The 14,791-nt window shown below is 49.6% G+C and overlaps 1 protein-coding gene across 1 annotated transcript in view; it reads left to right on the forward strand.

Annotated features, from left to right (window-relative positions):
• The window catches only part of LUZP2 (leucine zipper protein 2), a 610,103-nt gene extending 595,422 nt beyond the window's left edge, over positions 1-14,681 (forward strand). The window contains exons 11-12 of the mRNA XM_084828127.1: positions 8,080-8,160; positions 14,253-14,681. Of these exons, the coding sequence (XP_084684253.1) occupies positions 8,080-8,160; positions 14,253-14,357 (186 nt within the window). The 3' untranslated portion in view covers positions 14,358-14,681. The remainder of the gene's footprint in view (positions 1-8,079; positions 8,161-14,252) is intronic.
• Positions 14,682-14,791: the final 110 nt, after the last annotated feature.

Raw genomic sequence — 14,791 nt, forward strand, 5'->3', positions numbered from 1 at the left:
TGCCCACCACTCTAGGTAGGGCAACGCCAAGGATGAACGGCCAGTAGGACTGCCAGATATGAATGGGGGGGTAGAGAAGGCACGCGCTGAGCGCGTTGCTGTCGGGAAAAGGTATTGCATTATATATATTTATTATTTCTTATTATTTATTGCATTTATATTATCCTCCTCCTCTACAATTTCACAACAATGACCCTGTGAGGTAGGTTGGGCTAAGAGTCTGTGACCTGTCCAAAGTCACTCAGTGAGCTTCCATGGCTGTGTGGGGACTAGAACTGGGATCACCCAGCCCCCAGACCAATGCACTCACAACTACATCACATTGGGTCTCCATCGCTGATGCCCCTACAGCACCAAGAACATCTGCTGAAAGGAGCAGGGGCCATGCACCAAGGCAGCCAGCGGGCAGGGAGGTGAGGGGCGCATGCGCCGCTGAGGGAGGGCCGGCGCACCCAGCAGTGCAGCAAGAGGGCCGCACCTCCCGGTGAGCCGGATGCGAGCGCACCGCAGCAGCGAGCGCTGACACCCCTGGAGCCGCAGCCAGACCGAGTGAGAGGTTGCGCCTCCCAGTGAGCCGGAGGCGGGGGGCACGCACGCTACAGCCATGAGTGTCGGCACCCCCGGAGGTGCGGCAAGCACCATTGAGAGGGCCGCCCCCCCCCCCAGCAAGCAAGAGGCGAGGGGCATGCACGCCGCCAAGGGAAGGCCAGCGCGCCTGGCAGCGTGGCAAGAGGGCCGCGCCTCGCGGCAAGCCAGAGGTAAGGGGCGGGTGCACGCAGCAGCGAGTGCTGATGCCCCCAGAGCCGTGGCCAAACCCAGCGTGGGGCCGCGCCTCCTGGCGAGCTGGAGGCGGGGGGCGCGTGCACCGCAGCCGTGAGCGTTGGTGCCCCCCGAGTCGCGGCAAGCACCAGTGAGAGGGCCGCCCCCCCAACAACCAGGAGGTGAGGGGCACATGCGCTGCCGAAGGAGGGCTGGTGCACCCGGCAGCGTGGCAAAAGGGCCGCGCCTCCCGGTGAGCCAGAGGCAAGGGGCGGGCGCATGCAGCAGCGAGCGCCAATGCCCCCAGAGCCGCGGCCAAACCCAGCATGGGGCCATGCCTCCCGGCGAGCCAGAGGCGGGGGGTACGCGTGCCGCAGCCGCGAGCATCATTTCCCCCCGAGACGCGGCAAGCGCCGGTGAGAGGGCCGCCCCCCCAACAACCAGGAGGCGAGGGCTGACCCACCCGGCAGCGCGGGAAGAGGATCACGCCTCCCGGCAAGCCAGAGGCGAGGGGCGGGCGCGGACCAGGGGCAAGTGCCGACGCCCCCGGGGCCGCGGCCAGGCCCACTGCGAGGCCGTGCCTCCCGGCGAGTCGGAGGCGGGGGGCGTGCATGCTGGAGCCACGAGCATCGACGCCCCCGAGGTGCGGTAAGCGCCAGCGAGAGCGCTGCCCCCCCGGCGAGCCAGAGGCAAGGTGTGCACCCACTGCCACGGCGAGCGGCAGTGGGTGCGCCGCAGCAGCTAGGCCGGCGCCCACGAGGCACGTGTGCCACTCAAATGAGTGCCAGGATCCCCAGAGGCATGGCAGCCGTTGGCAGGAAAAAATTGCGTCCCCGATGAACCGAGAGGCAAAGGGCACGTGCGCCGCCAAAGCGAGCACCGGTGCCCCCAGAGGTGCAGCAAGCGCTGGCGGCACCATGACAGGCCGCGGCGCGCCAGCTGCCATCTCAGCGGGAGTGAAGGGATGGTTCTACTGAAAGTCAGGAGTCGGTCGTCGCTTCCAGGTCAGTCTCTCAAGCCGCGAGAGCGAGAGAGCTGGTTTGGAGGGGGCACAGAGCTTAAGAGGGCTCTGCCGACTCCTCCCCTGCTTGGTGGTGCCATGGGGGGGCACCCAATAGGCAGCAGCCACCTCTTCTCACCCCACCTGCCCGCAATGTCCCCCCCCCCTTTTGCCAGACAAGCTGGCGCCGGTGTTAGGGCACAAATGGTAAATCATGGTTTAGCACAGAATTGGCTCAACGGATGTTTCAGCCTACAATTTCTATCATCCCTGGGTTGTTGTGATGTTGAAACCAGGCCATTGTGTCTCTGGAAGGATGAGCTATCACAAATGTTTCTGACGAAAACATTATATATAGGCAATTTACCCATCCTTTAGTAGTGGGAGCTTCTGCACATGGAGGAGAACAAGGCCTGCTCCACAGAAGCTCATATCTTAACCAAGAAGAATGCCTTCCATCCATATCCATCTATATGTGACCAAGTGAATGGTTAAATTGTTCATTGCACAGTTGATTGCACAAAAGGCCATTAGTCACTCCACTGTTTAGGAAAGTATCACTTCCTCACAAACCATGATACTCTAGTTTGATATATTTTTATTTGTCTCTGCCAATGGACACTGATAGTTATTGTTATTGTTAATAAGTAAACATAGGTGGTGTGTATGACAGGTTGTCAATACTTAGTGCTGTTATAGCAAGCGAGGAAGACATGGTGATGAACTGAGAATTGTAGTAGATCCAGAATAGTATCCTGTCTTCACAATAGCCACTTCCAAAAGTAAGTATAAGTAACCACATAGTGGATGTTGATGAGATATTATGCTCAGAGGGAAAGGATCTTGGTCGTCATTCCAACCGTATATTAGGGATGTCAAAGAATTCCATGACGGATCTTGGTGAGGCCGAATGCCAGTGCATTTGGCCCCCCGAAATCCATCATGGAACGAAGCCCCTGCCCCCCAACCCATGAAAGGCATGCAAAACGAAGCACTTACCTGCTCCCGTCCACGCTGCTTTGTGAATGGCGGCCGTCCTGTGGCCGCCATTCGCTTCCTCCTCTTCATAGTCGTGATAGGCTACGTAAATACTTATGTAGCCTATCATGGCTAATGCAGGGATGCCATTTGCTTCCCTGCGGAGGCCATGATAGGCTACGTAAGTATTTACATAGCCTATCATGGTGGGGGGGGAGAACCCAGCATATGCAAATGGCAGCGGCTACCGCCATTTGCGTACGCTGGGTTTCCCCCCCCCCTGCCATGATAGGCTACGTAAATATTAAGTAGCCTATCACGGCTCAATACAGGGACGCAAATGGTGGCTACGACAGCCACCATTTGCGACCCTGCAGGGCTGCCCAACGGCCAGATGACTGGCTGTGGGCGGCCGGAACCAGTCAGCGGCTCCGCAGCTTGGCCGCGGAGCAGAGCCAGCCGGGCAGGATTCTGGGGGGAGGGACGGAGCGCCTCCTCCCCCATTGAGGATTCTGGGGGGAGGGACGGAGCACCTCCCCCCCACCGCGGATTGCCCGGCGCGGAGCCAGGTAGGTGTTTCATACATCCCTACCGTATATGTAAAATAGTGTGGTTTATATTGCATACACAATCAAATTTGTATGCTACATGGTTCCATATTTTAAACTTTACTAATACTTCCCATTTTTTAAGACACACAATCTATAAGACAGCCATCTGCATAAGATAAAAAGGCTGCTCTCCAATGGAGGTTAGTGCTCATGTACAAAATATACAGACATGCACTTGGTGTTTTTCCCTTTTCTTTGAATACAAAATCAGATTAGACTGCAACCTTATACACACCTATCTGGGAGTGAGTCATATGGAATGTAATAGAACTTTCTTCTGAATAGACCTACCATAAGACTCCCCTGGGAATAAACTGGTGGGTAGCTTGATGGCTCAAAATATCAATGCTGGTGCTGTAAAAAGAGAGACAGTATCTGCATACCTCTGGCAGTGTGCTGCAGGTCATAACCAGAAACCTTGAAAATATTTGAAGAAAAGGGACATACCATTTCCCCTAAGATAGCCCGCGTCACCAACGAGAAGTGTTCTATGCAGATTTCACAGGTCAGGCTGGTCCTACAGTTAGAAAGAAAGACTGAAGGAAACAAGACCACCTTTTCTATGTTCTTTAGCTTTTGTGGAGGCAAGTAGCAAGCAACCCAATTTGGATGGCACGATTTTGGGTTTGGTCCATAGGTCATCAATTGCCAAATTCTAGTATGAGAACATAAGGAGACCACTGCTGGCTCAGATCAATGGTCCTTCCAGCATTCTGCTTCCCACAATGCCCAACAAGATGGTTCTAGGTAGGGATGGTGGAGAATTTCTCCCCGAATCTTCGGGAGGCCGAGTGCCGATGCATTCAGCCCCCTGAATTTGGTTGGGAAATTCTCCACCGCCCCCCCGGGACGGGACTTACCTTCGGTGAATGTCCCTCTCGGCGGCGGGTCCCGGCAGCAGTTCGGCGGAGGTTCGGCGCGGGTGGGGGTGGTGGCCAGTCTCCTGACCGGCCGCCGCTGCCGCCATTGCAAAAAAAAAAAAGCTAAAGTAAAAATAAACAACACCCGTGATAGGCTACATAACGATTTACGTAGCCTATCACGGCTAGATTTCCAAAGTCAGCCGTGATAGGCTACGTAAATCGTCACGTAGCCTATCACAGGTGACTTTGAAAAAAAAAAAGCGCGTACGCAAATGGCAGCGCCCATGGGGCGCCGCCATTTGCATTCCTTATTTTGGCATGTCTAGTCTACGTAAAGATTTACGTAGACTACGGCGGAAATAAGGGCACGCAAAATAAGGAATGCAAATGGCAGCGCCCCATGGGCGCCGCCATTTGCGTACGCGCTTTTTTTTCCCCCAAAGTCACCCATGATAGGCTACGTGACGATTTTTACTTTTTGTTTCACGGCCGGGGAGACGGGGTGCTTCTCCCTGGCCTGAATTTCAGCCGGGCGAGGCAGGGCGCCTCCCCCCCCTCGCCTGAACTTCGGGGGGAGAAGCGAAGCGCCTCCCCCCCACTGCGAAGCCAAGCTGCGAAAAGGTAAGTGACTTTCATACATCCCTAGTTCTAGGAAGCCCACAAGCAGGACATGAAAGCTCTCCTGTTGTTGCTTTCAGCAGCTGGTAGTGGCTAGGGATGGACAGATCACTCTATTTCTGCTCCATACCAGTTTTGTATTTGTTATGTATCCTAGGGGGGTATTGTGGCTTAGTTATCGTTTTGAACCTTGGCAGCTCCTGTTGAGCTGGGAGTAGCAACAGTGGGTGGAGCTTCTGCTAAGTGGTGACTTCTGTGTGTGCTGAATTAAAGAACAGCTGTGTTTGAGGCCTGATGATTCTGCCGTCGTTCCTTCTACCTATACAATAGTATTCATTCCATCATAAGTCCATTCCCTTCCATTTCCACATCCATCTGTTTAAAAAAAAACAGCTGCACAAAAATTCATATTATTTTACATGTATTTTTGTGGTAAGCTATAAAAGATAATTCCTATCAGAGTTCTCCCTAAACTCTTTGAGAAGGCAAAATATTTTCCAGCTTGGTCTTGAACAAGAGATAACTGGCTTATCACAAAGGCTGAAGCTTTTTCTCATATATAGTCTCAGGATCAATAAGTCCATTTCTAATACTTATCACCTCCTACAGTCTTTCAAAAGAAAACTTGCCTGCCATTTGTATGGCTTCCACACAGGGTTCCTTATCTTCTCGTCCATCCTGCACCACTTTCCTTCCATCTTTGGTCAGTTTATATTTTTATTCCTTCCACAGCTTGGGCTCATTAGTTGCATGTAACAGTAGCCTATCACGTGAAAAAACAGGGACGCAAATGGCATCCAGTATGCCATTTGTGGCCGTAAAGGTCTTAGTTTAAGCTAAATGCCGCCATTTACAGCTGCATTTACCTTAAACTAAGACCTTTATGGCCACAAATGGCGTACTGGATGCCATTTGCATCCGCAGTCAATTAGCCCAGCCAGCGATACGGCAATGGCGGCCGTATTGTTGGCGCTTCGGAGCTGGCCAGTAGCTCTGCAGAATTGCCGCAGAGCGGAGCTGGCCAGCCAGGATTCTGGGGGAGAGGGATAGATCACCGGAAGGCAGGTAAGCAGTCCGCCCATCCCTAACTGCTAGCCATTGACAAATTCATTTTCCATGATTTTGTCTAATCCACTTTTAAAGCCATTGAAGCTAGTGGCTAATGCCACATCTTGTGGCAGGGCCATAAGTTAATTAGGGCACAATTCTATGCATGTTTAGAGAAGAAAACTGTCCTACAACTCCCAACATTCCCCAGCTGCCATGGCTGGTTGGAAATGCTGGGAACTGTGGGGCTTCTTTCAGTCTAAACATGCATACATTTGTGCCTTCATAGTTAAGCTGGTATTGTATACTGACACTGTGCTGCTTGAATTTGGTTGAAAGTAATCTAGTCATTATGCATGTGTGGAGTATTTAGAATACCTATATAAAGAACACAGGGAATCCATTTTTATTGTAAAATAAATGGCACTTCTGTATGAAATATTAACATACATTTGAAAAAAAATTCACAAGATTTGATGATACAAAACATATTGGCAGTCGCTGTTTATTTGTCATAAATTATTGATATTTGGGTTCTAGGCAGAATAAAGTATCTTCAAAAGTGCATTTCAAATTCAAATGATTTCTCGTGGGAAGATGCTCATCCTAACTTAGAAAATACATGTGAAACACTCAACCACTACAGCTCCAGTACAAGTGTGAGCTTTCACTGCACTGCAGTCAATTACCAGTTAATGATCTTTGTCTTGGCAAGAGAAACAATAATTTTCTTTTATTAAATAATGTGTTGTAATGTGTGCAGATACATTTTTTTAAAGAAAATAATTAAATACTCTTTTCTTCTCTGAGATATTTCCTGTTTATTTGCCACAGAGAATTTCCATTATTTTAATTATGTCATAACTATCATGTTATGAATTAGGACTGCTTTACAGGAAATGATGGCACAATGCATTTTCAAGTCTTTTCTGTAATGTTTAAAGAGAGTATGCTTCTGTGCATAGCTGTTGGAAACATGTGCCCCAGAGTATCATCCAAGTTGCATCTTCCTGAGATATATTTTGTGCTCTTTGCTACAGAAAAGATGGGGTTGGCATTAGGGGTGCATGAAAGCCACTTACCTGGTCTCGCAGCTTGCTTCGCGGTGGGGGGGAGGCACTTCGCTGCTCCCCCCGAAGTTCAGGCCGGGGGGGGAGGCTTCCCGCCTCGCCCAGCTGAAATTCAGGCCAGGGGGGAGGTTTCCCGCCTCGCCCGGCCGAAATTCAGGCCGGGGAGGAGGCGCCTCGCCTCGCCCGGCCGCGAAATAAAAAGTTAAAAAAAAAAACGCCCCCGTGGTAGGCTACGTGACGATTAACGTAGCCTATCATGGCTAGATCTGCAAAGTCAGCCGTGATAGGCTACATTAATCGTCACGTAGCCTATCACGGGTGACTTTGAAAAAAAAAAGCGCGTACGCAAATGGCGGCCCCCATAGGGAGCCGCCATTCGCGTTCCTTATTTGGTCCCTGTAGTCTACGTAAATCTTTACGCAAATAGCGTTGCCCTTATTTTCGCCGTAGTCTACGTAATCTTTATGTAGACTACAGCGACCAAATAAGGAATGCGAATGGCGGCTCCCTATGGGGGCCGCCATTAGCCGTATGTGCTTTTTTTTTTTTAAAGTCACCCGTGATAGGCTACGTGACGATTTACATAGCCTATCACAGCTGACTTTGCAAATCTAGCCATGATAGGCTATGTTAATCGTCATGTAGCCTATCACGGGGGCGTGTTTGTTTTTTTTTACTTTTATTGGAATGGCGGCGGTGGCAGCCGGTCGAAAGACCGGCTGCCACCTCTGCCCCTGTCGAAGACCTGACGAACCGCCGCCAGGACCCGCCGCCGGGAGGGACATTCGGGAAAGGTAAGTCCCATCCCGGGGGGGGGGTTCGGGGGGGTGCAGAGAATTTCTCCCCGAAACTACTTCAGGGGGCCGAACACGTTGGCACTCGCCCCCCCGAAGTTTCGGGGAGAAAGTCTCCCCCATCCCTAGTTGGCATGCTCTAGAAACCCAGGGACCATCCTTTTCTGTAACATGCAGTCCTTAATTTAGGTAGGAGAGTCTTGAATCACCATCCTACCTTAAATCCTAGGGATCATTCATATATCCATTTTCATCACACTAGTAAATTGGGAACCAAATTATGAATGATTGGTTTTTAAATCAAGAGCTGTTGTGTAAAACCAGTAATTCCCTTTTCAGGTTGGCAAGACTTGTTTAGGAAACCAAAACAATTCAACCTCCCTTCAGCTAAAGATGACAGAAAAAGGCCCAGACTTGCAGGTATTGATCTCGTCATCTTTATGCATTCTGAGCTGATTATCAAATGTTAACGTTTTTATTTCTTTGGTGATGTCCTTGTTCTGAAGCATCAACGTTAAGCAGTGGTGTAGTGGTAAATTTTGAAGTGTAGGTGCTCATCATTCCCTATACTCACACCTCCAAGGAGAATCTAAAAATACAGGCAGCTGGGTTGATCTCTCTCTCTCTCTCTCTCTCTCTCTCTCTCTCTCTCTCTCTCTCTCTGTACACACACCACCCACCACCCTAGAACAGTGGCAGTATATAGCATAATACCCAATTTATTAGGATGAGCTGACAGTCATAGAATGTTGTTCAGTCATTCAGTCGTGTCCGACTCTTCGTGACCCCATGGACCATAGCACGCCAGGCCTTCCTGTCCTGCGCTCTCTCCGAGAGTGTGCTCAAGTCCATAGTCATAGAATAGTTTGCTGGAAAAGGGCATAGTGGACTTTGCTGGACTTTGGCTGTTGGATTTTTGGCATGTTGGACTTTGGTTGGAGAGACCTGAGATTATATGAGAAAGGGATGCAGTGATCTGGTTTGCATGGTCACTGAAGGTTAAACAAGCCACCAGGGCTTGTTTAATCCTTGATGCATATGGGATGCAATGTGCCTAATTACCCTGCTGGGTGTGGCTTGTCTTGTCCGAATCCAGGCAGCATGGCTTGAGTGCGAAACAACCTTCAAATAAGCCATAGCCTGTTGTTGGGTTCTTTGAGGGTTGTTTCCCCCTCCAATAAGCCATACAGCCCAAGTTCAGACAACATGATATGCCATACCTAGGGATGTACGAATCCCTTACCTGGCTCCATGCTGGGGCATCCGCGATGGGGGGAGGCACTCCGTCCCTCCCCTCAGAATCCTTCCCGGCTGGCTCTGCTCCGTGGTGGCTCCATGGAGCCGCTGGGCTACTGCTGCCGCAAATGGCGGCCATCGTAGCAGCTGCCATTTGCATCCTTGCAAGCAGACGTGATAGGCTACGTAAGTATTTACGTAGCCTATCATGACAAACAGCAGGGACGCAAATAGCAGCTGCGACGCCATTTGCACCCCTGCTCTTTGCCGTGATAGGCTACATAAGTATTTATGTAGGCTATCACAGTAAAGGCAGCCACGCAAATGGCAGCGCTACTCCATTTGCATGGCTGCCTTTACCGTGATAGGCTATGTAAATACTTACATAGCCTATCACAGCAAAGAGCAGGGACACCAATGGCATGGCGGCCGCCATTTGCATCCCTGCTCTTTGCCGCAATAGGCTATGTAAATACTTACGTAGCCTATCATGGCTTCAAGAATGCAAATGGCAGCCACAGCAGCCTGGCCGCGGACGGCCAGGAGACCAGCTGGAGCTGCTAACAGAGCCACCGCCAGAGCCGTTGCTACATCCGCCCTAGGTAAGTTCCGTCCCGGGGGGATTCCGTGGGGTGGCGGGGGGCAGGAGGCCATTCCACCATGGATTCTGGGTGGAATTTTCACTGGAATTCGTGGCGGAATTTTCTCACATCCCTAGCCGTACCTGTGTCATGATTAGGCAAATTGTGCCCCGCATGTGCTGGAGCTCACTGAAGGTAAAACAAGCCATAGTGGCTTGTTTAATCCTCAGTGATCATGCAAACTGGTCTAATATATTGTTGCTGGGAAAATCACAATTTCCTGCAGTTGGTGGGAAAATCACAATTTCCTATGAGGATTGCAGCTCAGAGGGGAACGGGCTGGCAGATGGCCAGAGCTCCATTTATTAGCTTCATCCCTGCTAATAAAAAAAAAAGTCCTGGTGCTTCTACCCTGCAGACCCAGTGACTTTAAGAGAGAGTTTTTGTGAAATAATCAGAGTACCCCCAAAACTACTCTTGGACCTCAGCTAACAGCTCCTATAAAAATAAGCTCTTTTTCCCTGTGGATTTACTTATTGAATCCTCATTTCCATTATAAAATTAAGGCTGTAATCCTAAACACATTTACCTCGGAGTAAGCCCCATTGCATTGAGTGAGGCTTTTGAGCAGATGTGTCTAGGATTGCTCAGCACAGCACTTAATTAAGGCAAATGTGTTGAACAGAAATACAGTGCTGGAAGAATTAATATTAAGCCCCTACCTATTGCAGCTCTCTGTGCCATACCCCATACAGTTCCAAAGCATTCCCTAATAGGGATGTATGAAAGTGACTTATCTTTTCGCGGATTCTGTTCATGGGGGGGGAGGTGTTCCATCCCTCCCCCCAGAATCCTCAAACGGGGGGGAGGCAATCCGGTTGTCCCCCCCAGAATCTTCAACAGCCGGCTGTGCTCCACAGCGGCTCCGCGGAGCAGCTGGCCAGGCCCAGGCCAGGGCCATCCGCAGCCGGATTTCCGGCCGTGGAGGGCTCTGGGTAACAACAACAACAAAAACGCGTATGCAAATGGCGGCGGCTATGACCACCACCATTTGCGTTCCTTATTTTTCGCCATCTTAGTCTACGTCAATATTTACGTAGACGAAGACGAAGAAAAGAAAGGGAAATGCAACTAACGTAGTGGGTGCTATTTGCGTTCCCCTTTCTTTTCTTCATCTTCGTCTACGTAAATATTGATGCAGACTAAGACGGTGAAAAATAAGGAATGCAAATGGCGGCGGCCGTAGCCGCCGCCATTTGCATACGCGTTGTTGTTGTTTTTTAACCCAGACCTGATAAGCTATGTAAGTCTTTACATAGCCTATCATGTCTATGGGGGGGGGAAGACACAGACTGCAAATGGCGGCAGCGGCAGCTGTTCGGAAGACCAGCCACCATCTCCACCACCGCCAAAGCCGCCGCCAGAGCCGCCGCTGTCCGGAACATCCGCCCCAGGTAAGTCTCGTCCCGGGGGGGATCCGCAGGTGCGGGGGGGTGGCAGGCCATTCTGCGATGGATATTGGGGGGGGCGAATGCACTGGCATTCGGTCTCACGGAGATCTGTCGCAGAATTCTCTGACAACCCTATCTGCCTTTTGGAAAACGCCACAGCTGTAGTGAGTAGGAGGGAAGAGTAAAGAAACAGGAGCCCTGCCTTGTGCAAGCAGAAGTGCTTGCTAGCACCAAGCCACCACTGGATTCAACCTAGCATGTGTGTTTGTTGAAAATTATTGAGGATGTAGGAGAAATTGGCCAGCAAGCTTCTATTTTGATTCACAGAGATCACTATTTAATAGAATCTTCTATTTAATAGAATCTTGGTCATCGAAAGTGATGTCCACAGTCTACGCATGTTAATTAGTAGAGATGTCAGAGAACTCCACAATGGATTCAAATGAGTTCAAATTTCTATGAATCTGACTCACAGATTCTGCAGTGGCCTGGCTTTTATCAAGTCATGCAGATGCTGTGGACTGGGGAACCAGTTTTTACTTTCTGGAATTGTACGCAAATTTAGTTGTACAAAAATACGATTAAAAGTAACTAGGCATGGCGGAGAATTCCGCCACAGATCTCGGTGAGGCCAAATGCCAGTGCATTCGGTCCCCGAAATCCATGGCGGTATGAAGCCCCCCCACCCCCCCGCCCCACGAAATGGGCCCGGAACGGAGCACCTACCTGCTGCCGTCTGCCCTACATAACGAATGGCGGCCGCATCCACAGCCACCATTCGCTTCGTCCATGTAGGTGTGATAGGCTACATAAATACTTACATAGCCTATCACAGCTAATGCAGGGATGCCATCCGCGTCCCTGCAGAAGCCGTGATAGCCTACATAACTATTTACGTAGCTTATCACGGCAAAACTAAGGGAACGCAAATAGCGGCCGCCGTAGCCGCCGCCTAGGGTTGGCGGAGAATTTCTCCCCGAAACTTCGGGGGGGCCGAGCGCCAACGTGTTCGGCCCCCCGAACAAGTTTCAGGGAGAAATCCTCCAACCCCCCCCCGCACCCCGCACCCCCCCGGGACGGGACTTACCTTTCCTATTTGCATTGCCCTTATTTTCACCGTAGTCTACGTAAACATTTACATAGACTACAGCGACTAAATAAGGAACACGAATGGAGGCTCCCTCTGGGGGCCGCCATTAGCGTACGTGCTTTTTTTTTTTTTTAAGTCACCTGTGATAGGCTACGTGACGATTGACGTAGCCTATCATGGCTGACTTTGCAGATCTAGCCGTGATAGGCTACATGAATCGTCACGTAGCCTATCAGGGGGTGTTTTTTGTTTTTTTTTAACTTTCGCGTTCGGGGCCGGGCGAGGTGGGAAGCCTCCTCCCCGGCCTGAATTTCGGCCGGGACGAGGCGGGAAGCCTCCCTCCTGGCCTGAACTTCACGGGGGGACCAGCGAAGCGCCTCCCCCCCACCACGAACGTCCTTCGAGGACAGGTAAGTGACTTTCGTCCACCCCTACCGCCGCCATTTGCGTTCGCTGTTTTTTTTTTCATGACAGGCTACATAAATATTTATGTAGCCTATCACGGGCCAGCATAGGGATACATATGGCGTCCCCTACCCAGGACGCCATTTGCGTCTGCACCTACGACTACACAGGATGCCATTTGTGTCTGCACCTACGACTACGATGAAAATAAGGGGAACGCAAATAGCGTAGACGCTATGCTATTTGTGTTCCCCTTATTTTCGCCTTCTTAGTCTACGTAAATGTTTACATAGACTAAGACGTGTCAAAATAAGAAACGCAAATGCATACGCGCGTGTTTTTTTTTTCTTTTAAATCAGCCGTGATAGGCTACGTAAACATTTACGTAGCCTATCACGGTGTTTTTTAAAAATCTAGCCATGATAGGCTACATAAAACTGTACGTAGCCTATCATTTTTTTTTGTTTTGTTTTTTTACTGGAAATGGCGGAGGTGGCAGCCGGTCGGAAGACCGGCTGCCGCGGCCGCCACTGCCGAACCGCCACTGAACTGCCGCCGGAGCCGCCGCTGCCAGGAAGATTCGCCCAAGGTAAGTCCTGTCCTGGGGGGGCAGGGGGACAGACCATTTCGCCACTGATTTCGGGGGGCCAAATGCACTGGCATTCAGCCTCCCCGAAATTCGTGGCAAAATTCTCTGACATCCCTAATCGCAAAACAAGTTTTTCATCATTTATCTTCTTTCCCTCCTCTGTGGCCTTCTATGTCTGCAATTTTAGACTGCAGCTCCTTGGGGCAGGGGCCGGTTTGTTTGCTTTTTTCTGTAAACTGCCATGCATATTGATGGCAAAGAAAGAAAGAAAGAAAGAAAGAAAGAAAGAAAGAAAGAAAGAAAGATGGATGGACAGATCATATTTACAAACTATAAGACAGGGATGAATTGCTATCCTAAACTGTTTGGTTTTTCAGAAAATAATAAATCATTTCTTCTAATGTCAAACTTTATGGCCCTGTGCCAATCATGTTCAAACCAAAATGAGCCACTAACAAACAAGGAGAAGTTTGTGCATCCTCTGGAAACCCTCAGGTATGCAGCAGTGCTATACTTCAGAAAATCATCCCTCAGAAGGGTGCAAAACTCCCACAAAAATGGGCTGAAGAGAACAGTGTGCGATCTCCTCACGTTGCTGTGGAATCCTGGCTACAGGAGTGGAGAGTGCAGGCCCAAGCCTTTGTTTGGCTCTGTTACCGTTAGCAATCATTCTGTTCTGTGCTCAAGGTGAGAGAGCATTTGCTTTCAGCAGTTCCCTCCTCCTTCCACCAGCCGGGTGATTTGAAGAAGAGATGAGGTAGAGCTACAGTGTTCCCTCAGCTGTGTCAGTGACTGAAAGCCCTGGCCATGGCTGGTCAGTGGGTGAGTAGGCATGGAGGGCATTGCTTAGTCAGACAGGAAGGGACACGGTATGTGAGTTCTCCTAAAAATATTTAGCTGACGTTTTGAGACTGTTCACCAGTAAAGGAATTTTTTTTATGTACTTCTCCTGGCTTATGTAAAAACAGGAATGTCTCTCTTGCTGGTGCCCAGGCTGCAGTAGCCTTGAAAGGCCAGGGTCTACTCTCTGCCTTGCAAGGCAGCCTTCTGCCTTAGAGGAAGGGAAACATTGTTCATTGGTGCACAAGCCTGGAGATCCACTGTGATGCTTTGTTGCAGGCCACATTTATAATATTGCAATTGCCTCCATCTATTCACAGAAGTCACATAGTCCTCCGTGGATCAAACCAGAAATGAAAAAACCAGCGGAGAGAAAAGAAAACAACCCCGAAGAGTCGGCTAAAGTCAAGGAAAAGACTCTGTAAATATCATCCAGCTATCTTTAAAACATTCTTCATTTGCTATCGTCTTCATCTTTTTAGTCCGGAGGCATGAAAATGTACCAGATTTCTAAAGCATGCATTTTTTTCACTATTTTATGGATGTTTGTAAATTAGTCTAGAAATTTCTGAAATAGTTTGATTAGTATCTTTCAGCAATAATCCAAGAGAAATGGATGTTTGGGAAAAAATGCTTTGTAATACAGTCCAGTTTTTTGAAATATTATTCTGCCCTGATCTGTAACTTGCTTATTATAAATCACTCTGTTTTGTAAAGAAATGCTATTAAGAATTTTTATTTTATTAACCAATCCTGTTTCATAAGTATCGTTATTGCATATTGTCAAGGCTGGTGAACAAGTGACTCTTTACATACAGAAATTCAACCAGACACAGCAGGCTAACCATGGTTCAATTAT

This window comes from Heloderma suspectum, chromosome 1, assembly GCF_057233095.1.
Source record: "Heloderma suspectum isolate Gila_16-S chromosome 1, 16-S_ref, whole genome shotgun sequence".
Classification (NCBI taxonomy): domain Eukaryota; kingdom Metazoa; phylum Chordata; class Lepidosauria; order Squamata; family Helodermatidae; genus Heloderma; species Heloderma suspectum.